The sequence below is a fragment of the Pantherophis guttatus genome, chromosome 2, assembly GCF_059756535.1.
Source record: "Pantherophis guttatus breed Tessera chromosome 2, ASM5975653v1, whole genome shotgun sequence".
NCBI classification, from domain to species: Eukaryota; Metazoa; Chordata; class Lepidosauria; order Squamata; family Colubridae; genus Pantherophis; species Pantherophis guttatus.
Genome location: NC_142064.1, coordinates 117,106,921 through 117,132,025, shown reverse-complemented (window position 1 = coordinate 117,132,025; position 25,105 = coordinate 117,106,921). Strand labels below are relative to the sequence as shown.

At 39.6% G+C, this 25,105-nt stretch overlaps 2 protein-coding genes and 1 long non-coding RNA gene across 5 annotated transcripts in view; 2 read left to right on the top strand and 1 right to left on the bottom strand.

Annotated features, from left to right (window-relative positions):
• SHFL (shiftless antiviral inhibitor of ribosomal frameshifting) overlaps positions 1–2,124 on the top strand; it is a 37,313-nt gene extending 35,189 nt beyond the window's left edge. Inside the window, exons 8-9 of the mRNA XM_034434303.3 lie at positions 489–637; positions 1,110–2,124. Of these exons, the coding sequence (XP_034290194.2) occupies positions 489–637; positions 1,110–1,327 (367 nt within the window). The 3' untranslated portion in view covers positions 1,328–2,124. The remainder of the gene's footprint in view (positions 1–488; positions 638–1,109) is intronic.
• Positions 2,125–3,748: 1,624 nt separating this feature from the next.
• Positions 3,749–21,556, bottom strand: ANGPTL6 (angiopoietin like 6). 3 transcript variants are annotated; one of them, XM_087888607.1, is made up of 6 exons: positions 21,184–21,556; positions 14,113–14,755; positions 11,233–11,419; positions 9,946–10,136; positions 8,963–9,233; positions 3,749–4,345 (listed from the first exon to the last, which is right to left on the bottom strand). In XM_087888607.1, coding segments are annotated over exons 1-6 (1,488 nt in total). In that variant the 5' UTR covers positions 21,186–21,556; the 3' UTR covers positions 3,749–4,151. The 3 variants fall into 3 exon arrangements, with proteins under 3 accessions (XP_087744733.1, XP_087744734.1, XP_034290190.1); XM_087888608.1 differs by having other exon boundaries at positions 14,413–14,755; positions 21,184–21,322; XM_034434299.2 differs by lacking the exon at positions 21,184–21,556 and adding an exon at positions 20,275–20,596.
• Positions 20,503–24,579, top strand: LOC148115285 (uncharacterized). The gene is made up of 3 exons (XR_015732826.1): positions 20,503–20,731; positions 20,960–21,056; positions 22,397–24,579. It is a non-coding gene; the product is annotated as an uncharacterized LOC148115285 (long non-coding RNA).
• The last annotated feature ends 526 nt before the right edge of the window (positions 24,580–25,105 follow it).

Sequence of the window (25,105 nt, the reverse complement as noted above, 5' to 3'; positions counted from 1 at the left end):
TCACCAGCACTGATGATATTATCTAGTTAGGGTCATGAAATGTCTTCAAGAAAACAAGCAAGCTCAGAGAGCACCAAGGACCCCTCATTTCAATCCTGAGCTACAAATATTCTCCTTTATTAATAGTTCTAATATTTCTTATCACACAGGGAGCAATGGATGTGATGCTGTCCATTGGTATTGTAAGGTTGTGTCTTCCTTGTTCTGGGCGATGTTTGTTTATTTTGCAAAAATTTGCATGTTGCAGATCTGTACAGTCTCACAACACTCTTTGAAGCATTAAAAGTTATATTTTCTCTTTAGTTCAGTGGCCTGAGGAAAAGATGTAAAACACAGTGCTATGAATTATAATAAAACCAGGCCATGGAGTGGAGATAGAATGAACAGGCCATAAAGTTTTATTGTAAGCTGCCCAGAGTCACATATGTCAGATAGGTGGCTATATAAACCAAATAAATAAAGGACCTACTTCTGCCTCCCCCATACAGGGGATCAGCTCAGATGGGGACACCATCTCCTTGCTTCCAGTGCCATACACCTGTATTCCCAAGCTATATCCTCCCACCTCGAAAGTCCCCAGGACCCCGAGGCAGACAGCAGCATTCTTGCTTTGCAGAAGATTGCTACAACCGATCAGGTGAGATTGACCGTGCCCTGAAACTTCAGGATCCCTGCCATGCTCAATAGGCAGTATGTGTGTCATCTTCCGGGATGCTATACAAAATTGATGTTGGTCATTGTCAGCAAAAAGGCAGTAAAAATGCGATTTTCACTTTTCCTTATTTAGCTGGTTTTAGTATCTTATAAAAAATACAAACAGCACCTTCTGCAGGGCTGTATGGAGTACTTTCTGGGGATAAATACAAAAATATGACAGCAGGTAGGCAATTTTGTTGGACTCACAGGATTGTTCTGGTTATGGATTCTGTGTCCTCTATCTGAGTCAGCACTGGGACTTGAAAAGGATGTTACTGCTTTCTGGAAAAGGTGGAAGTGGAGGGGGTAGGGAAGCAAGTTAAGCTAGGGTTCGGATTTCAACAAATAGATCTCCAGTTTCATCACAGGGGTAGCAGTCAGCCATTATTATCTGATCTTCTCTTCTCCTGCAGAGCCTCATATTCCTGGAACCCAATGTGTTCATCCACGAAGCCGGATGAAGAATCACTTGCCAAAAGTCATCTGTCCCAGCGAAGTGCACGATAGCACTGGTTCCACAGTAGCCACTTGCCTAAGCCAAGGCAGCTTGGCATGTTTGGACATCGATGACCTCATCTTAGACGATCTGACAGAACAGGATGAGGAGAACGATAGCGAGGGCAGCAATTAGCCATCTGTAGGCTTGAGATGCCAACCATCTTGCAAGAGATGGACAGAAGGTTGCAAATTAGGGGAAATGGCATTTGTATGGAATCTTACTTTACATTCCCCTGAGCTCTGTGTCTGTCTGTTCTAATCATGAAAAGCAATTTACTCCAAGTCCAATCTGACACTATGACAAAAGATATGACAGGAACTGGGGTAGCTTTGTCATCACCATGAAGCTCATAGACCTGCACTTTATGCAACCAAAATATTAAAGATCATGGAATGGGAGGATCCCTGTGGCAAGCAATAAGCCAATAGATGAAAAGAATAATTCTCATTGTGATATATTTTAATTCTTGAAATATAAAACCAAAAGACCAAATATTTTCCTTAATTAAAAAGGGCAAGCAACTACCCTCCAAAGTACTGGCATAATAATAGTAATGCTAATGAAGTATTAGTTATATCATATATAAACATTTTTCTCTGTATATATTAGAGCAGGACTGTCAAACTCACAGCCCGTGGGCCAGATGCGTCATGTGACGGCCACGTCCATGCTTGGTTTAGCAAAGGGGGAAAAAGTCCCGATACATCACGTGACGACATGAAAAATTATCCTTTTTAAAAGGTATCAGAGGGGTGGGGGGGGAAGCTAATATATACAATGCCTTACAATTGAGAGCATACTTGCTGATTTTAAAATGGAAAATGTTAGTATGTCTCCTGTGCAGATTTTTTTAAATCAGTGATGAATGCACATAACAAATTGCAATGTATCTTTTGTTGCCCTGGTATATTAAAATGCAAATTAAAATATTTTTCCTATGAAGATGTCTGATTTCACCAACAAATATCCTAATATTAGTCTAAGATCAATCAGAAGTTGCCTGCTATACCACCTGAGAGAGGATGTTGAGAAGCTCACAATATCTTGACTACAACTATTCTCTTACCATTACTAAGTGGAACAGCAATTATTTAAGAAACATAAGGGTTAATTTGAAGAAACAAATGTCCCAGATTCTGTTTCAGGCATTTTCACATGGCAGCATCAGTGGATGTGTAGGACTTCTGCAGGAGACTCCAGGGAGCCTCACTCCCTCAGAGTAGACTATATGCTAGATGTCCAAGTTCTAATATAAAACACCTTGATCTGGACTCAATTGTATGTATAATATAGTTTTTATGCATTCGCCTCTCATTCTTACTAGGGGAGAGCTGAGATGAAGACTTGCAGAGGGGAGTTCATAGTAGGGTGACACACAGATCTGCCTGAGAATCCCTTCTTTTTGCTGCTTTGCTACACCTTTGTGATTGGACCACCTGAATGGAAGGAACTGTACCTATATTTCTTTGTGAAGCTGTTAAGCCATTGCACCTCTTAATGGAATAAAGATCTAAGAGAGGTTAAAAGGATGCTTGAAAAACAAGTGGACAAGTCAGTGTTATCCATAATTCATCTTGTCTTCATTTGCAGGATTTGTGTTTGCATGTTTTTATGTTCAGGACTTTATTTTCTTTGAAATAGAATTTTAATCTGAGCGGGCAAGGGAAATAATATATGAGCCACATCCAGGGGTGAAATGCTACCAGTTCGGACCAGTTCGTCCGAACCGGTAGCGGTGCATGATTCGGCAACGTGAGGCTCCACCCACTCGCCCGATTGTCATTACTTCCTGGTTTTAACAAGAAAATAACCTGTTTTTGACCTGCGCATGCACAGAGGGTCTAAGCACACACATGATGTGTGTGCGAGGAGTGCACACTTCCGAACCAGTTTCACCCCTGGCCACATCAAATCTTAAAAGATCCAGCAGAGTTAATAAAAGCACCCCTTCAAAAAGAAACCCTGGGATGACAATATATTCACCAGGAAGTAAGACAGTGACCCAAGCAACCTCCACTTCATTGCTGAGTGAAGGCCAGTTTTACTTCCAATTTCTATCTGTAAAAAGTGGGCAGGAAGACCAGCCCTTAATGTCCAAAAGTATATGGAGCATGCAGGCAAGTTGGAAATGACAGCATTATCATTGCAAGACTCCCAGTTGAAGCCAGACTGGAGAACTCCACTTGAGTAAATTTCGCCTTGCACAACGCCAGGATAAAGATGAAGGTGCATCTTCAAAGCTGTGTCCCCACATGCACTTAAACACTGGACACCACTTGTCCTGGCAATATTTTTTCTTGCCCTACCTACCTTGTGTATAAGACAGATCTAAGTTGTCTTTTCTTGTTCTGGTGATGAAAATATTTTTCCTGTATTTTAACACTTTCCAAGAACAGCCTCAGGTTGCATAAAATCTAATTTGTTTCTTTGGAGAACTGGGCCAATTGCAGGGACCAGGGCTAGCAACAACAGGGAGAGCAAATTGGATGCTAATATCATTTTTTGTCAACTCAAAGGTGGGTGACGAGAACTATATCAGGAAAAAGTCAAAAATATTTTTAAAACGTAATTCTTTTACTACTATACAATATTGCTTTCTGCCACATGGTGTCTCAATATACTTTTTCTTTCTTTCTTGCCAGATTTTAAGGACTTTTAAAATGGTTTAAAGTACTATTTGAGATATCTTTGGCACTTTCTTCTTTTGATGAAAGATAAAATCAATACTTTTTATGAAAGCTGCAAAATGGCCTGAGAAGCAAGTGGGAGGGGGAATCTGTGACATACAAGGCTCTCAGCCAATCAGTGCATTGCACAGACAGTTAAAGATGTTCCTCCTGAGGTCAGATAATAAAAAAGCATGGTGTGCATCCAGAGTTCAGTGAATTCTTTTGTAAAGTACATCCATCTGGATTTTGGTCTGCTTTGTCATCTTTTCAGTGGATAAGAAAGGAACTTAGCTGCCTTGCGTAGACCGGATCATCATTACCACATTACGGATGGAGTAGGCACCACCACGAAACTCTGCCCAGTAGACTCCATCCTGATAGCGACTTCGGTAGTGACCGCCCTTGTACCAGATGCCATTGAGATTGGAATGGGCGCACATATTGTACCACCAACCACCTTTCTGGTAATGGGCACAGTTCCCTAGGGAGAAAGAATAGGGGGCGGGGGGGGGGAGATCAGATGTCAAACCATGAATTCAGATGCCATTAACTTTTGGTACTGTAGGACAAAACCTGGCAGCCACTGTGTTACATAGAACTTAATTGATGTTCCTTGGCCTGATTGAAATGACTTTTGCAGATAACACATTTAGACATCAAGCAAATCCAGCAAATGTTATAGAAAGGGAGAGAGGGAGGGAGGGAGGGAGGAAGGAAGGAAGGAAGGAAGGAAGGAAGGAAGGAAGGAAGGAAGGAAGGAAGGAAGGAAGGACATCACTGATTCTTGGCCCTACCTTCCACTGACTTCAGCCCAATCTAGTATTAATGTAATGCAATCTCTAAAAAATTACTGGGAAAATATTGCCCTTCCTTGGCAGGGAAAAGAGTGCCCACAATTTCTTACGACCCTCAAAGGCTGCCATGCTTATCTTTAGTATGAGTGCATAAGAAATTCTCTTACATTCATTCCAGACAACTTTGGGAAATGGATTATGAATTTTTGACAAATATTCCAGGAAAGTTATGAGCTGCTCTCTTGTAATTTGGAGTTTAATTAATGTAGTGCTGCATGTTTGTGCACCTATTTATATACTATACGTATTATCCAAGCTTTGCTCAGTACCATATGCCAAACATTGAGATAGATGTTATACTGCATTGAGAAAGTATCAGTTTTAAATACCAAACACTATCTCATTATAACTAAGTATATATTTAATACTATGTTATTTATTCTATGTTTGTCCTCTTCTTTAGCCATATATACCAGCGTTCCCAGTTACTGTAATATATGGATTCTTTTTTCTCTCTTAGGATATACGTTAATTTGTCCAATTCGGCAATATCTTATTTATTATAAGTTGATCTGATGGTATATTTACATTTTTCCAATGCTGGGCAAGTGCCATTCTCGCTGCTGTTGTAATATGGATGAATAGGTGCCAGTCTTGTTTGCCCACGTCTTTTAGTCTGATTCCAAGTAAGTATCAAATAGTTCAATGCTATTTGAACAAAAGGATTTACCGGGATGTAACTTTGAATAAGTGTCTGGGGGTTCGATATGACCTCCGGTTAGTCCTTCTTTGTGTTTGTCTTTATGTGTTGTGTTGTGTACCTATATATAACTTATATCTGTTTGAAAATTACATTATATGTTTTTTTATTTGTAAACAATTAATAAAGATTTTTTTTTTTTTTTAAAGAGAAAGTATCAGTTGATCAGATAAATTTGGCTTAGAATGTGCCTTGGACAGCAACCATTTGCAGCTATCGCACTAATGCAAAAGTCATCCTTTCCCTCTCCCTCTCCAGTCTATCTCTATCTGTCATCGCTATCTCTATCTCTATCATATGTTCATCAATGCAGTCAGTATACAGTATGTTATCCTATACAAAACTGTACAACACAGTAAGTGATTATTTTTATCTTAGCAACTGCTTTGCTTAATGACCCACATGCCAGTCCCAATTGGGTTCACTAAATGAGAACTACCTGTAGATAGATGAGATGATGTTTTATCAGTGCAGTATGTTTCTCTCCAGTTTTACCTTGTGTATCAAGCAGCATTTGGAATGAATATAACTTCCAATTATTGGAAGTGGGGGGAGAAACAGTTGGAACCAATTTCGCAATGGTGGAAGACAAATGAGACAGAGAGAAAGATAATCGATTGAAAGTGAAATCCTTTAAATGTCCAGGCTCCCTTCTAGAAATCTGAGGCAAAATTAAGCAATTTTACTACTGCTGTAGAAATATTAATTTGCTTCCCACCTAAGTTCTCCTTTAATAGCTTGTGAACTGCACATTCTAGATTCTTGCTCTCCCTTCTCCTCAATAAAATGGGAAATAAGAGCCAACACTGTGCTTTAAAAACCAATGGACCACACTGAAGCTAATATGATATACCTTGGGCCAGAGTACACGTCAGCTGCTAAATCATAAAACAGACAACAATTTTATTTTGCAGCCATTCTGCCCCAAATAGAAAATTCTGTCTAGGCAAGTGGAAAACCCAGTTTGTGCTGACTTGCTATTTCTTTCCCACTCCTTTTTTCCCTATTATGATTGAGATAAATTACAACAAAAAGTCTTCAAGAGGAAAAGACAGATTAGCTGCACAAGGCCTTTTGAGTCTTCTACCTGGAAATCTTTGATTTTCCAGAAATAAAAAAAAATAGTTTTGCCTCCAAAAAATGAAAGTTTCTGCTGAGGCAGCATATCTGACTAGATAATGCATTTTGCAGGAGAATAGAAGCCTCCAAGTCTCCTTGATGTACATAAGACAACATACGGCTTCTATAGGTCAAAATCTTTTAAACTGGCTGAAATTGACTATAAATATAATCATGGTCTTGGGACCAGTTTAATCTCTTAGTACATTTAACTAGCTTTTTTAAATTAAAGATATGGAAATACATATACTAAATGTGTCATTTTGGAAAAACAAGCTAACCCTTTAACCATTCTCTTCAGAGACAGAACAATTACCTTTTACAATACTCTATTCTAAGGTGACCAGATTTTAACATTGGTAAAGCAGGACACCATTGACAGGGTGGGGGGAGGGGGGGTTCTTTTTTTTATTATTATTATTAAATTATATATTTATATATATATTTAACTGCCCACTGGCAGTTAAAAGGAAGAAACAGCTGCGATCACACACAATGCTCCTAGAAGCACGAAGCCGAGAACACCAGCCTGAAGATGACGAATGAGACTTCGTCGAAACGTCGCCAAGACACTTCCAATTTTACGTGGGAGAAGACCCGAATAACCAAAGACCTACATACAAACACCCGCGAAAACCTGAGAAAACAAATATATATATATATATATATTTATTTATTCTTTTTAATTCATAGGTATAAATGTGTGATATTTTTGCAATCAGGGTTTATTCCTATGTTGAAAGATGTTAATTGGCCATGGTGGGATGAAATCTCTATTCATCGCTTTCAGGCCTGTCAGACATTTTATGTTGTTTCTTCTGAGACTTATGGGAGACTGGGATAGCACTATTTCGGTCTGTTTTTGACCTCTTCAGCCAGCCACACCCATATTTTATGACTCCTCCCTGTAAAGGTCAAATATTTATTCTTTTTAATTCATAGGTATAAATGTGTGATATTTTTGCAATCAGGGTTTATTCCTATGTTGAAAGATGTTAATTGGCCATGGTGGGATGAAATCTCTATTCATCGCTTTCAGGCCTGTCAGACATTTTATGTTGTTTCTTCTGAGACTTATGGGAGACTGGGATAGCACTATTTCGGTCTGTTTTTGACCTCTTCAGCCAGCCACACCCATATTTTATGACTCCTCCCTGTAAAGGTCAAATATTTATTCTTTTTAATTCATAGGTATAAATGTGTGATATTTTTGCAATCAGGGTTTATTCCTATGTTGAAAGATGTTAATTGGCCATGGTGGGATGAAATCTCTATTCATCGCTTTCAGGCCTGTCAGACATTTTATGTTGTTTCTTCTGAGACTTATGGGAGACTGGGATAGCACTATTTCGGTCTGTTTTTGACCTCTTCAGCCAGCCACACCCATATTTTATGAAAATATGTGTGATGAATAGAGATTTCATCCCACCATGGCCAATTAACATCTTTCAACATAGGAATAAACCCTGATTGCAAAAATATCACATATATATATATATATATATATATATATATATATATATATATGTGTGTGTGTGTGTGTGTGTGTGTGTGTGTGTGTGTGTGTGTGTGTGTACATATATATATATATATTATTATTATTATTAAAGTTTAACATTATAAAATTAACAAAAATAATATAAAACTCATATCCTGGCTAAATAGCCACATGGCTGCCGAAAACCGTATATTTCCTTCCCATTCTCCCGCCCTTCCCTAGCTTGTCATGCATTCTTTTCAAAAATCGGGACTTTTTAAAAATGCCACGGGACGTGGGACAAATTGTTAAAAATTGGGACTGTCCCGCCAAAAGCGGGACATCTGGTCACGTTGCTCTATCCTTATATTCTGATTTAGTTGAGCGATCAATGTGAAGCGAGTTCCATATTTTGGCCACAAATTTATATTGATGATTCTAGATGGCATAGTTCTGCTCCAAGTCCCATCACAACAGCTTTCTCCTGCTTTACCATCATGTGGAAGCAACCAGTGGGATGCCCCATAGGACAGCAGGTTCTGATTTCTGCCTCATCCCAACTGGCTGATGTTGAGCTGAAGCCTTCCTCCCAGTTTTCATGAGGAAACAAATAGAAGGCTCCCACCCATCAATCTGAGCTCCAAGGAGAAAGAAAGTGATTAAAATACAATGAGTATAAACTCTTCTCTATACAATTCATAGTGGCATCCATAAGGGCCCTTTCTTCTATTTTCCCTACAACAATAACCCTGTGAGGTGAGTTGGGTTGAGAAAGAATAACTGGCCTAAGCCAGATTTCATGGCTAATGGAAGATTGTAATTTACAGCCTTCTGGCTTCTAGTCCACCTCCTTAAACATTACACCAAATTATTTTTATCAATAGTCTTTCCTGCTCAGTTTTTGATATGTCCTTCCAGTAGTTTCTGCCAGCAATTATGCCCTCTTACCTGAGTAAGCATCATGGTCATGATCAAGAGTGCTGAACTGTCGGCCATTGTGCCAGGAGAGAGAGTCTCCAGCACTGCCTTGATATTTTCCCAGCCGTAGCCGATAGAAGTCACTCTCGGGCTCCAGAGCAAAGGTATTGTATTCAGCCTGTGCCTGTCGCCCACTCCAGTCTTCCATTAATATACGCAACATGTATGAGCTCTGGTGGGTCAGCAAGTGAATGGATTCCAGGCCCAGCCAGTGTTCCCCTTCCAGGTTCCCAAAACCATTCTAAGAAAAACACAGCAAGCAAATGATTAGCAAAGTGGCATTAAGGCAGATGACTCTCTGGAATCCTTCTGTAGTGGGAAATTAGGAATTTCATTCACAGAACATACACTCATACAATGCCAGGTCAATATCCAAAATAATCTGCCATCTGGGCTCAATCCCATCTCCTTCCGTTGCAAAGAGATCATCTGGTACCTCTGGAGCCATGAGGATGCTTAAGAGAACATCCCTATGTCCCTGGTATGCTACTAAGGCAAAATGTGTATCTTTGACTTAATGTGTTTTGTGTATCATGATTTATAGCTTAACATTATGGAAGAATCCATTCATTAAGGCTTTCTCAAAAACTAAAGTACAAACAATCTTAGCTTGGATAACCCAATTCCTTCTCATTGAAGATAAATATAAATTTATAACCATTTTTCTATAATGATAACCAGGTCCCAAAATACATATGCCTGAGTCTTCTGCTTTGAGGTTCGTGAATGCTATTTATAACCATTCACTGAAGTTCAGTTTATGAACCTGACTCCTAGTTTCATCACGTATGGCTCTTCATCATCAGGCCTGCTGTGTGACTTCAGCTCTCTAATGCTAATTTCCAGTAAGCGTGCATCCTGCAATTCTCTCTACCTAACTGTACCCACAATGGATATCCTTCCGCCTCACAGCTCCTCTCTTTGTAGGGGCACCAGGAGCCACATCCTCCAACCTTGTAATGCTGCCAAGTGGTAAAGAAATTGACTGATCCATCCTGTCGCCGCTGAATGACCGTCCAACCACCTCCATCATATTCCTGGTCACACCAGACCTGGATGATACTCTGGGCATGAGCTGGTTGTAGCATGATGATGCCACTGGGTTGGCCATCCTGTTGAGCTGCTTGACAGTCAGACCAAGGCCCTGCACAGAAAACAAAATAAAGCTTATTCCAAAGTGACTGATGCTGTTGTGGCTTCTAGAAAAACACTACATTTTGGTCTAAGGAACCACTGTTGATATTTTGCCTTGTGGCAGGCATGCCTTTAACCATAAACCACATTTTCCATAGAAAGACTCAGACAGAGGGAATGTCTCCCCTGCACTGAGGGCCTCCTATATACTAAGAAGCCATGCTCTGGCATTTAGGTCCTTGTCAGTTTTGAAAGCCTACCAACAAATCACTGGTTTCTCTTAGTAAATACTGTTTGATGCTCAGCCAAGCTAGAACATCAGATCAAGGGCTTGGATCTCCAAGATGAAAAGGATGGGAAGTAGTTTCAGTGTAGACTGCAATCTTTTTTATTTTTATTTGGTTCTGGTCAACAGATGCTTTGTGGAAGAAGCAGGAGGCCCCATGAATAAGTAAGGGTGAACAGTATTGGGCAGGGAGAGGCTATAAAGCCAATACTCTGCATTGAGAGTATGAATACTTCTTCTAAACTATAATAAGCTATTCATAGTGTTTTATAATTCTACTTCAACTTTCAAAACCAAACTAATAAATCTGCGGAATGGAACATCCCTTAGTTGGCAGTCTCAAAGTATACTAGGAATAGCATGAAGCACTTGCAGTTTATATTTTGGGCCAGGGGATAAGGCAGTGCAGAGAAAAGTGGCGAATTATTTACAAGGTAAAGAATACTTGGGATGTCCATGCTTTGTCTGCATGAACATCCCAAGAATTCTATATGTTACATGTTAATCTATATTTCACACAGATAAGTAGCATTAAACTGTTCCTGGACTGATTTACTTCAAATTATGGGTGGAATAATTGCATAGCTGAACCCTATAGAAAATGAAACATAAATCATCATACCAATGTCATATAGAAATGTTAACTCAAATTTCTCTCACTGGTGGGCGGAGAGGAAGTAAAGGAACACTGCATTATCCTCTTTAGGAATAACTTTACCTCCCCAATTGGGTGACCTAGGACCTGGTCACTTCTCATCATGGCAACAGACTGCTAAGCACAACTTTAGCTGTGTTTCTTGGCAGTTGTGTGCTCCCTCACCTGTAGATTTGGTGGGCCCAACAGCAGGGAGCAGAGGAGTGTCATCCAGTGGAGAGGGAGCCTTGTCAGACCAGTGCTGGGCAGATGCTGTCTGGTCTCGCTGGATGTCATTGATGGTGTCCAAGTGGGTTCTGCTTTCATTGGAGGTGGTTGCAAGGTTGTGAGGTACCACTGGTGCCAAAGGTGGCTGTGTGAAGAGGAGGAGCAATCTCATCCAACAATCATATCCTCGGGGAGCAACATCCAATTTAGACCATCTCATCTGAACTCTACAACTCTTCCTATGCTGTTTTTTTGGGAAAATGTTTCCCCAGAAAATGGATGAGTCATGGATAAGGCAGACTTGCTGTTGGCTGCTTATGACACAACCTGTTACAGAGAGCAACTCAAATCTTTTCGATTTGTGGGGGAAGGTGGGGTTACATCTGTAGAAGTCCATCCTTCCTTTGCCCGATGCTCTCCACAACACATTCGGAAAGCATGAAATTGGTGAAGGCTAGTTTGTGAAGAAACCAAAAGGTCTCAACCATACAGCAGTGCATTTAAAGAGCATTATGTCCCCATAGAATAGCTGTGTATATTTGTTTCTAAACAATATTTAAGAAAGTAGATGATTAAAATGAAAGCAAGATGCTAGATCTGAAGTGTGGAGGGGGAAGTCTTTTGCTCATCCCACTCCGGTGGTCTGAAAGCAGATTAACTTGGAATGCTGCAAATGTGGGTGGTGCAAATCATATCAGCTTTCACCCTATGATTACTGTCACACAGGCTTCCTGTGGGTTCATAGGAATTGATGGATAACACAGTGCAACAACTTCTTTGGGTTTTTTGGATGTGGGTAATTTATTTAAAAAAACATATCAAGGCTAATGGCACCAATTAGTTTAGTCTTCCCCAGTCTAGCTCTGGAAGCAGAATTTACATTTAGCTATCTCCGTTTTAGTGTTTGCTTCCAGTAATGCTGCCACACAGTTTTTAAATTGCAGAGACAATTGAGTATCATCGTCTTAAATTTTCTCTAACTGCATGTATGCTTGCACGCAATAATGTTATTTTAACAGAAATCTCCACACAGTTATTTTGAATTGCTCAGGAAATAAGGAAAGGGCAAAGTATATGCTGGCCAGCCTCCATTCTCTGCCTTGGCTCTGACATGTCTTTTCATTTATCTTCTTCAATCCCTCAAATCAGTTGAGTAGAAAAAGCTCCTCTGAGCATCCTTCTTTTTGGATCTTCAGTGAGTCCAATGGTATCCATGGGTGTCTGGGGTCAAAATTAACAAGAATGGTGGCTGGTGCATTGTACTACAACCCTTCTAAATCTGTACATGACACACTTGCAGTTTTAATTGGGATGCTCCATCTGCTATCTTGTTGATTTGACTCTAGCAAAATTGCCAAGTAAAAATTTTCAGATGTCATCCAACAGCTCTCTTTATGAGTTTCTTTGGAATTGTTGTCAGACACACAAGTCTTCAGTAACATAACACTGCCCAGTGCGAATTAAGTTGATTAGCCTTGATTACTCTTTATTAAAACAACATATCCAGTGTTTCCCAATCTGGGGAAACCTTTCCCAACTTTTAAGATGTGTGGATTTCAATTCCTGGAATTCCCCAACATGTTGGAAGTTGAATTCCTCAAATCTTAAAGTTGCCAAGATTAAGAAATCCTGATCTAAATGCATCTTATTTTTAGATTCTTCACCCACAAGTACTCCAGACAATTGATTTTCACAAAGAAATTGAAAGACAGAGGTCTTTGGCAGGTTTAGAGCGCTGAGAGACAAGGGAATGGCATCTTTGTCCAAAGCAGGTTGGTGTCTTTAAAAGGACACTGGTTTTGCATACAGTATTTCCGTTTCAAATCACTTTTGGAAATTGCTTGTTAATTGGTTTTCAGCTATTAGAAATCTATCGATAGTCAAGTCTGAAAACACAAGGAGGGTTTCCTTCAATTCTGAGCAAAACCATTTTAAATACAAATTTAAGGAATTAAACTGTCCTTAAACCCCCAAAAGCAGCAAAAGGGTAATTAGAACTGATTGTGGAAAGTTACAAACAGATTAAGGGTCCAGATGGATTTGAAATAGGATTTTGAATGATAAAAACCCGTCTCCTGGGGAAATACTTTTCATCTGAATTCTTTTAAAAACAAAATAATAAAACTTTAGAAATGATATAGTAGAGGGAGCCAGAAAGAATTAAGATCACAATTAAAGAATTAATTTTGAGAGTGTCTGCCTCTATACATAGACTGTATTTAAAAAGTGCTATAGAAATTATCTGACATGATTGAGACTGATTTGAAAGTCCATTTTAAAATGACATGTTACATTAATGACATAGAAAAAGTTGTTATATTGGACATACAAAAGAAACCAGCTGATGTCTTAATAATTAAAAGGGGTAAAGAAATAACAAACCAAGAGAGTAACCTAGATAATTTTCCTATATTGGTTTTACAAAAGAAGCTTATTAAAGCTATGAAGAAGTTTTCTGAAAAGAGATAAATAAATAAATGAATAAACAAAGAAAGAAAGAAACAAACAAATAAGATTCAAGTCTTACAACATTATGTAACGGGACTAAAGTTCAAGATTGTTAAATTAAAAGGAAGGAATATAAAGTTGATTTTTTGATCAAGGTTAAAATAAACATGTTGTTAAACCCTGATGGAATTTGCTGACATCAGAACTGAAATGATGCAATTTTATGCTAATTTTCCATGGAGAAAGTATGATTTTAGAAAATTCCAGTTTCAAATTAAAAAAAAATCAGCTACTATTATCCTCATAATCCTGAAACGATGCTTCTTTCTACCCTGCCTACCCTCTTGTCCTCTCTCTGGTTCCTGGGTCCCAGTTCCCTCTGGCCAGTACCTGTGGGGGCACTTCCCTGCCCGCTCTTCCTTGCTGGCACTCTCTCTCTAGGCGACTGATGAGGGCACTCTGATTGTTGACAAGGACAGCCAAAGCATTGTACTTCCCCTCCAGTTGACGATAACTGGCTGCCACCCGTGCAGCCTCAGCAGAAGCATTGGCTACACGCCATTCCAGCTGAGAGGTCTGCACTGGCCGTTCTCGTCGCTGAAGGATCTCATGAAGCAGCTGAGTATAGAGCTGGGTCACCCGGGCATTGACATTACGGCTTTCCTTGCGTAATGCCTTGACCTCGCTCACCATGGCCCCGTCCACCTCCACCAGTCGCCGTAGTTCATTCATTTGGGCCTGCTGCCGGCTCAGCTGGACATGGAGCTCTTCCACTTCACTACGGTTGGGACCTGGAGGTTCAGGGGGAGGACGTACGCTGCTCCAGCACACTGCTCCCGTGAACTTCTGCTGGGGCAAGATGAAGGTGTAGGTACATCTTGGTCCAGTGATTGGTTCAGGACCTGAGAGAATTAGCCTGGCCAGGCTCAGTAACAGCAGCACCAACACTGAGGACCGAGGCTCCATACTTATGGGAAAAGAGGCAAAAGCCACCAGCAGGGTGGATTGGAAACAAGTCCTCCTCTCAGAAGACCTACAAAGCAGAGGACAAACAGCTTCAGTTCAAACCCAATAAGGCCTTAGCAGCAAAGAATGCACAATAAAGCCACCTGTTTACACAAATGATACAAAACTTGCATTGGGCCTTCCCTTGCGTTTTTTCGTTATCATAACTCATGAGAGGAGAAAACTCCACTTTGCATGTCAGTATTTGGAGCCAACTGAAAAAAAAAACCTGATATAAGTCTCACACGTGAGATGGCTCAAATTCTCAGACATCTCTCTTCTGTAAGTGAGAAGCAACCAAGACAGAAACTCTGAAGGGTGTTCCCATCTTACAAACTTCACAATTGGCAAAAAACCAGTTTAGATTTGGATTAACATTGCAATGGGATTTGAGAGGGAAGGAGAGCAAGAGATAAACCCTGGACAGATGAGGCTTCTAGTTCCTGTGTAAACAGAGCGTCCACTCCCAGGCCTCTTGGGCAGTTCCATCTGGATTTTATCACAGCTTCTTTAACCCCCCACTCCTTCTCCCTGTCCCTCTTCTCATGCTGGCTTTCAAGAGCAGAAGAAGAGATTAAAATAGCTGCGGGTATTTATTGTTAGCAGTGGGAGAGCTGGAACCAGCCAACATGACTAATTTCAGACAAGTCGGTTAAGAAAGGACAGAAAATCATTACACCATCTTGCAATCTCTGTCAGCCAGATACTGCATAAAGTTACTCAGAAGTAAGTCTGAATAGATTAAAAGGACATGAGATTCTTGCAAAACTCAGGAAGTCCTTGTAGGTATTAAAAATATAGTTTGAACATAAACTAAAAATTTAGTTTGAACATAAAAGACTAAAAGAACATAAAGTCTTTGCAAGCCTAGCTAAGAGAGCTACTAGTTATTGACACATAAGGACCAGTGGGAATCTCCCATTTGCCAAAATAATTTCATTGCAAGCAATCCATTCCATTTTTTCCCAAGATATGCCTTGCAAGAGATCAGATACAAGCCAGTTTGAGCTGTAATCCCATGCATTTGCTTTCTAAGCCACATTTAATTAGCCACACACTGCACAGTAAGAGCCAAAAATATGTATTTGCATTTAATGTATTTTACCGTCAGCTTTTTAAAGCATCAGTTGAGAAGGAACTGATCACTATTTAGTTTATGTCTGAAACAGAATTTTAACACACTTTTCTCACATGGCCTTGAGGAAAAGTCCTTGACTTACAACCATTGATTTAGTGACTGTTCGAAGTTAGCACTGAAATAAGTGACTTATGACGTTTTTCATACTTACCACCATTGTAGCCTCCCCTTGGTCACATGATCTAAATTCGAGTATTTGGCAACTGGCATGTTTTTATGACAGTTGCATTGTCCTGAGGCCATATGATCACCATTTGTTACCTTTCTAGCTGGTTCCCGGCAAGCAAAGTGAATGGGGGAAGCCAGATTCACTTAACAACTGTGGCAAAAAAAATGAGAAAAAACTCCCTTAGCAACTAGGTGTCTCAGTGGCTAAGACGCTGAGCTTGTCGATCAGAAAGGTCGGCAGCTCGAATCCCTAGTATATGTCTGCATGAGCAGGGGGTTGGACTAGATGACCTCCAAGGTTCTTTCCAGCTCTGTTACTGTTAACTGTCTTGTATCTTGCTCAATTGTAATTTTAAGTCAAGGACTACCTGTATTTGCTTAGAGGAAAATTGCTCTATTGGTGCCATTGACCAATATTCTTCCATCAAATATCAGAGAAGGATTTTTTTCCCTCCTCTTTCAAGATTGCAGCACAATCTTGCACCCTTCCCCTAATACACCTCTTGTCTCTAATCCCAATAATCAGTTATCATTCATTTGATAGTATTTGCATGAAAACATTATCTTATATATTTGATAATGTATACATTAAAGTGGAAGATGCATTTAATCATCTTTTTAATCAAGCAGTTTTTCTTGAAATGTGGTTGTAGGATCTCTGGGGGTCCTCATGACTTCTCAGAGGTCTGAGAAATCAAAATTATTTGCCAGCCTATATTGAAAAATAATAAACATTAAAATCCCATCAAGCGAATGTGAGAAACACTAGTGGTAGTGAAGGTGTAAATTTTAACTTTTAATATGGTAAATATCAATAAACGTAAGCCATACAATCAAAAGCTCTTTTGGGGTCTTCCATAATTTTTAAAAATGAGAAGGAGTCCTGAGAGAAGAAAGTTTAAGAAATTCTACTCTAGACAATCTCGACCTTTGGCATGAGCTTCTGAACCAGCTGCTTCCATGTTTCCAAATTCCTAACCTCAACTTGAATGAAAAACATAAAATCTGAGAATCGAAATGTAATAGATACTTGTTTCAATACACTGTATGGTACATCTATGACTTTAACAAAATCCAGAAAAAAAAACACAGCATTAAGTATGTACTGTGTGATGTATTAAAGGCAGCTTTAACTTGGAACTTAAAGAAGAGCATAGCAAGGCTGGAAATCAAAACATTATAGTTTCAACTCTCACCTTTTTTCACTCATAGATCAAGCAAGGATGCAGTCCTAAACATATTTAATTGAGAGAAATAATTACTAAGTACAGTTGTATTTATTTCTGAGGAATGTAAATAAAATTGCATTAATCTGGCTTTAGGGCTATAATAAATTTGAATTGATAGAAGAGAATATTTGTTGGGTTGAACTTTGGGATGTATGTGTGTATGTATAATTAAATCATGAGCCTCGAGCCAAGCTTCAAAAGAAATCCAGTTATTTATTAAGAGCTTCATGTCAGCACGTTCCAGGTGAAGTCAATTCTGACCCCTGTAATTTACGGCCCCAATCATGAACCTGTTTCCCTCCTCCCCCCAGGGTATGTCATCAATCACATTCCCCAATGGAGCAATTTTGCAGGAGATCACTCCCTTCTGGCTGCTGTTGGTAACCCTGGGAGACAGCCTTGAGAGAGATATGTCTGGAATGTGCTCCTGTCTTTGCTGCCGTGCTGCTTCATTGGTTTCCCATCCCCCTTGCCTATGGCATCTCGAGACCTGCAAATAAAATTATTGTATCAATAGTAACAGGCGCCTGGGGTCCAATCCCAAAACAATTGGAGCACCACTTGAACACCATCCGCATTGACAAAATCACCCTCAGTCAATGGCAAGTGAGGGTACTTGGAACAGCTTACATCCTGTGACAAGACCCTTAACACCATCAAACATCAATATCTGCATATCCCAGGTCCTTGGAAAGGACTCAATAGGTGGATCAAAATGCCGAATACAGTCTGAACATCTAATTTCTGCAATGAACCATAATACAGATAGTCCTCTACTTACAACAGTTCACTTAGTGACCATTCAAAGTTACCACAGCACTGAAAAAAGTAATTTATGACCATTTTTCACACTTATGACTGTTGCAGCATCCCCATGATCATGTGATCAAAATTCAGACAGTTGGAAATTGACTCATATTTATGACAGTTGCAGTGTCCTGGCATCAAGTGATCAACTTTTGCCCCTTTCTGATGAGCAAAGTCAATAGGGAGACCAGATTCACTTAACAACCATGTTACTAATTTAACAACTGTAGTGATTCATCTAACAAATGTGGCAAGAAAAGTCATAAAAGGGGGGAAAACTCACTTAGCAACATACATTTTGGCCTCAATTATGGTCATAAGTTGAGGACTACCTTTACTTTGCACATTGACAAAATTTCCATCTATCAATTACAAAAGATTATACTCTTAGATTTTACACAGATACTATGCTGATGCATTACAACATCTTAGGTTCTTGGAAAGAATTTGATGAATATTAGCTAAAGAATTGGCAGCTGTGACTTCACATTGTTATGAACAGATAATAATAATAATTTATTATGTATATCTGCCTTCCATTATCCATATGAGATAGTCTCTTTCACATATTTATAAAATGAACTGACCAAACTCTAAACAGACCCAGAATTGCTACCCAGGGGAAAATTACTTTATTTAATTATTGTATGAGCAAGTTGTTTTCAATTCTAGCAATCCAGGGGTGAAATCCAGCAGGTTTTGATAGGTTCTGGAGAACTGGTAACAGAAATTTTGAGTAGTTTGGGGAACCGGCAAATGCCACCTCTGGCTGGCCACAGAGTGGGGTGGGAATGGAGATTTTGCAATATCCTTCTCCCAGGAGTGGGGAGGGAATGGGGATTTTGCAGTATCCTTCCCCTGGAGTGGGGTGGGAATGGGGATTTTGCAGTGTCCTTCCCCTGGAGTGGGATGGGAATGGGGATTTTGCAGTATTCTTGCCCTGCCACGCCCAACAAGCCATACCACGCCCAACAAGCCACGCCCACAGAACCGGTAGTAAAAAAAATTGGATTCCACCACTGTAGCAATCCCATATATTTTTTTGCTGTCCAATAACATAGTGGTTCTCAATCTTTTCTTCACCACGTACCCCCTTTAAATATCTTTTGTGGCCATGGACCATAATCATGGACCCCAAAGACTTAACTTAAGATTTAAATCATAACATTTCTTCAAGCCTTCACACACACCCTGTGATGACATCATGGCCCCCCAGGGGTCTGCAGACTGCAGGTTGAGAACCTCTGCAATAACTTATATCCTGCCTCTTCTTAGGCATCTAGGTACTTCTGGGTAAAATAAAAACATGTAAACCATATAAAACAAAGATTCAAATCATCAAAATAAAACCCATTGTATTGGTGTCTAAACCACACAATAGTCCTCCTTGGATTGGCTGCATCCATTTAACTTGCATCTTCAGCCCCAAATCCCTGAAGAAAATGTCTTGAGCTCTTCCAGAAAGAGCAACATAACTTCATCAATATGCAATTAGAATAGATGGGTAAGTCGAATTCCCTAGTGAGGGGTCTGTCATTGAGAAGGTCAGATTCCTGGCTCCCTCCCCTTTGACCTTTCCTGAAAGATGGTTTCTCAGTCTGTACTTCTTAACCCAGAAGTTAACCCAGAAGTTAACTCAGTCTGTACTTCTTAACCAGACTCTACCTCTGGTTCAGGTAGAAATGTTGGTATCGGTTCAATATTTTACTATCATTTGAATTCCTATTTCTGAACAGAGAATTGAGCCTGTAGGATGTAGGACTGGGGAGAAGCAATCAACGCTATCACAAATCTGCCACTAACGCGACATGAGGCAACACCATACGAGCAATGGTATGGAAGGAAGTGCAACCAAGGACACTTTCAAGAGTTGAGTCTATGTCCGCATTGTTTGGAAATGGAAAGCTAATTTCCTACTAATTAGTTTCATGTTACTCAATTCCATTTTGTTGTGAAGATTAAACAGCTATGCAGCCCCACACACAATATTTATAAACAGAATAGATTATTTCCTGCATAGACACACTGCTCCTTGTACACAAAGCTTCTCCAAACCAAAAGGCAAAGGGAATAAAAAAAATAACCTGCATTAATAACCTTGTTCTATATATAGATGAGAATTGGCAGTTTTTTTGAAACTGCTGGAGAAGGACTTCTGTGTAACTTGTCTTCTCAGTCTATTTGTTCAATGTCCCACTGTCTTACCTGCATGCTGTTCACCTCCGTGTCCAAAACAATAACCAGCTCTTTCGTTGCGTGAACCCACGTCCTTTGCTGAAGCAATGAGAAGAACCCCCTAATCCTAGACTTCAACCTCTCAGCAGACCCCGTCTGTCTCTCGCATCATGCGTCCTGCCAGCGCCAGGAAAAAGTGTTAAATTCTTTGTGCTGCACACTGCAGACCATCAGGATATGATTTCCAGCTTCCTCTTAAGGCAGTCATAGAACTGTTTATAATAAGAATTAAAGGCATGGAGTGTGTTCCCTTCCCCTTGTTGCTCTCCAGATAGTTTGTCGAATTAACCCTTTTTCTGCATTAACATGATATTCTGAATTGTGGCGCAGGCAAATGGGCTGGGTTTTCACAACTTTTTCACTCTCTCGCATAACTAACCAAACGAGCACGTTGTATAAATATAGCCACTGGGTCTTTAGCTACCAGGTGAAGTATACGGTATTTCTTAACTTACAACAGTGATTGTGACCAGACTTTCCATTGTTATGTGATGCGGTCATAAAGCAAAGTGTGCAAGAAGTGCCGGTCCAGGCAGGGAATTTCAAAGGAGGGTCATAACCACCACATGATGCCTTCATAACTCCAACTGGCCGCTGAATGAATGGTAAGTTAAAGACCCAAATGGTAAGTAAATATATGTTTGTGTACACCTAGGCATCTACACCTAGGGAGATGAAGAGCACATCATCTAGAACATGGATGTCAGAGAGAAGGAAAGAAGGCAACAAGGGAAACTAAAAATCATACTCAGGTAAATTCATCTAAGGTGGGAATATACCATACGTATCAGGTAAAATTTACTTTGTTTCAATCTTTATCGGAAACAATTTCTGATGGAAACATTAAACAGACGATTTGGGAAGGTAAATTGGACTTACATTCTCAGTTGTGGGTGATCCCCTGAGAGATGTCTTCCATTTACCGTTTGTTTGCATTTAAACACCCTCAAGAATTCTTCCAATCAGTTGATATATTTTTGCAGTCTTTTCTTTTTAAGCAAGGAAGTGAGTATATCAGACTTCATTTCTGCCTAACATGGATCTGCTAGGAATGAAGCATCCAAATTTTCTCCCACCAGTTTTCTTGTAAATCCCTACCTTAAATCTTGCATTCTCTAAATGTCCAGATTTATTTCCATGGAAAAAATGAAGCAAGTCTTTAGCACTGCCGTTCTCGTGGGAACCAGTATGTGCCCACAGCAACTCCCTTTGGCATTCATTAGGTTTTCTTCCCTCCTATTCATTTTTAATTTGGTTGTGTTTTAACTGGGAAGCATCCTGGGGTTGACAGATCCTGGTTTTGATCTTATTTGGGGCTTGGAAGCTAAGCAGTCTCGGGCTTTAATAACATTTGCATGGGAGACTACCAGGGAATAGTAGAGCTGTAGATTAGACTAGGAAGTAGAAAACCATCTGGACAAGATGAAGGCAAAGAAAGAGATGGATGAGCTTCATTGCAAGACCTTATGCTTTCCATCAAGGACATGAAGATGTGGGGTGTTCCTCTAAGCCTCTGCCAAAAATGGACACGGTTCAGTTTTGTAGGGGCAAATCTGTTAATTCATTTTGAACCTCAGACTTTATTCCTCGCTTGAGCATAATTTCTTGGCCAAATTATACTGTGGTCTTGAAGTTATACGTGAGCTTGGTTTTCTTCTTGCAGCTCTGGGAAACCAGTATCCAAACATTTTAACCTTGAGCTAGACAGATTCTGCACTATTACAAATTATTTTTGGACTCCTCTAATAAGTTCTGGTCTAAGGATGGTGCTGTTGGGAACATAGATTTACAGTTTTTAAAAAAGCAGTTTTTGGAAGGAGCGAAGCCACCTCTGCCCTGATCTGTGGTGTTTATCAAATTATTTGGCTTTTAGCCTCATTAGTTCGATGCTGGGAAAGGTGCGTTTTGTAAATAGCTCATTTGTGAATAGAAGCACTTTCTGGCAAACTAACAAATAAAATTTCCTTAAAATTTCAGATGTCTCTCTGACCACAAATGGTGTGGATGTCTCTTTACAGTGGGAAAATCTCCAGTGTAAATAGCTCTGAGATGCTCTCTCTCTCTCTCTCTCTCTCTCTCTCTCTCTCTCCAGATCCGCTCCAGTTTGAAACCAATTGTTTTCACCAATGAACATAAAGGTTCCATTGTGTGGGAATGCAAGTACTTCCATCTCTGGGTAAAGGGAAGTGGCCATTTTTCTTTTCGTCTTTATTAGAACTGCATTGGAAAGAATATGAAAAAAGAAAACAGAAAAATAAGATGCGATGCTGCTGTTGAAGAGGGGCTGAAAGTGTCTCATGCTGACAAGGAAGTAATGTGTGGTCCTTTGTCTCTCACCTTTTCGATTTCAGTTTAAAGCATATTTATTTTCTTGATAGTATTTATACAATACAAATTGGCATTTATTTTACACTAGAAGACGTACTTTAGGACTTATTGTTTGCTGAAGCTGCCATTAATATTTTCCCCATACATGTCCCAGGGAGAGAATCAATCACTTATGCTTATTTTAAACCATGACAAAAACCTTTTTGCAGAAAAGTCAGGAGGCTTGGCTACACTGGTATGATAGATAGCACTGAGTGATGAAGAATCCAGCTCTGAACAACTGAATTTATAGAATAATTTTTCCAGATCCTCGCTAAACTTACGCTGTCCTGGAACTGGCCCCTCTCACTGTGTTTTTGCTGGCAATGGGTTAAACCAAATTACCACATTCAGTCCTGGCAAAGGATATCTCAAAGAGTGGTAATTCCCAATAACTCAGTCTGTCGGCCTGGGTTGCTATGACTTTAACACAGAACACTGAACATTGATTTAAGTGTGGAAATCTACAGGTTTTCCTTTGCTTTATGTGAATTTGTTATTTATGCAATTTATAATTTTTATCCAAGAATTTGCTTTATGCAAAAATGCTAAACAATTTGCACCAAAGGTCTGAAACATGCCAAAACTACTTCTTCCCCAAAACTTAAATATTTTTCCTCCAAAACCTCTTTCTGCTCTCAGTCGTATGTTTACTATTATGTTGTGCAATTGTTCCAGTTGTGTGTCCTGTCTCCTGTTTATTTCTATCGTTGCAATAGTTATAACTGTTACTATGGAGTCAAAATTGCCATGAACATCTTGTTCAATCATCTTATCTAAAATAAAAAAGGAAACAATCTGTCTAACATAGAAACAAAGCTAGGCATATTCCATTACATGTACCAAAGCTAGTGAATGGCCTCTAGTCTAGGACAAACTTTTAACCTGGACAAATCTACTATGACGCTACTCTTCAGGTGCTTTTATTTTGATTTTTGGAGGCCTTTGAGATTTTAAAATGACCGATTACATGGATGAATAGTTTCAATGGTAATGCTGTTACTTTAAATGAAAGACGACGCATACAGACAACTAGCCTCGTGGTACAACCAGAACAATCTGGAACTGAACACACTCAAAACTGTAGAAATGGTGGTGGACTTTAGGAGAAACCCTCCCATACTACCACCTCTTATAATACTAGACAACACAGTATCAACAGTAGAGACCTCCAAATTTCTAGGTTCTACCATATCTCAAGACCTAAAATGGACATCCAAAATCAAAAACGTCATCAAAAAAGCACAACAAAGAATGTTCTTTCTGCGCCAACTCAGAAAGCTCAAACTGCCCAAGGGGCTGCTGATACAGTTCTACAGAGGAATTATTGAGTCTGTCATCTGCACCTCTATAACTGTCTGGTTTGGCTCTGCAACCCAACAAGACAGACACTGACTTCAGCGGATAATTGAAACTGCAGAAAAAAAAATGCTACCAACCTGCCTTCCATTGAGGACCTGTATAGTGCACGAGTCAAAAAGAGGGCTGTGAAAATATTTACAGACCCCTCACATCCTGGACATAAACTGTTTCAACTCCTACTCTCAAAACGACACTATAGAGCACTGCAGACCAGAACAACTAGACGCAAGAACAGTTTTTTCCTGAATGCCATCACTCTGCTAAACAAGTAATTCCCACAACACTGTCAAACTAGTTACTAAGTCTGGATTACTATTAATCTTCTCATCACTCCTATCACCCATCTCCTCCCACTTATGACTGTATGACTGTAACCTTGTTGCTGGTATCCTTAAGATTTATATTGACTGTTTCCCTATGGCTATCATTAAGTGTTGTACCTTATGATTCTTGATGAATGTATCTTTTCTTTTATGTACACCAAGAGCGTACAATTCCTTGTGTGTCCAATAACACTTGGCCAATAAAGAATTCTATTCTATTCTATATGGATAGTGTCATCACATAATTCAGCCACTAGGTCGAACAAGTTTTTATTTTTAGTATCTTGAAGATTCCAATTCCGCCTCTTTCTTTTTTTGCTGCTAAAGGGAAATAATACATTTCTTCTATCACTTATTGATAACTAGTTCCTTCCTGTTTATTGTTCTTTCTCTTATTCTAATATATCTCAATGGAATTTCACAACTGAACGTTCTAGATCAACGTTAAGGCCCTTTAGACATCAACTTCCATCATTCTCAGATGTTATGAAAAACAGGAAACGAATAACATCCAATACATTTGAAGAGCACCAAATTGGAAAAACCCATCCTAGTGGCCCATGTTTCTTAGATTAAGTGCTATCTGGTGTTTTATTTTGTTTTTCATTTCAGGCAACAAAATGTTTGTTTTCACCAGTGGTGGGTTGCCCCCGGTTCGCACCGGTTCTATAGAACCGATAGTAAAATCGGCGGGAGGCTCCGCCCACCCACCCCAACATCATCAAAATGCTTCTGTGCATGCGCAGGAG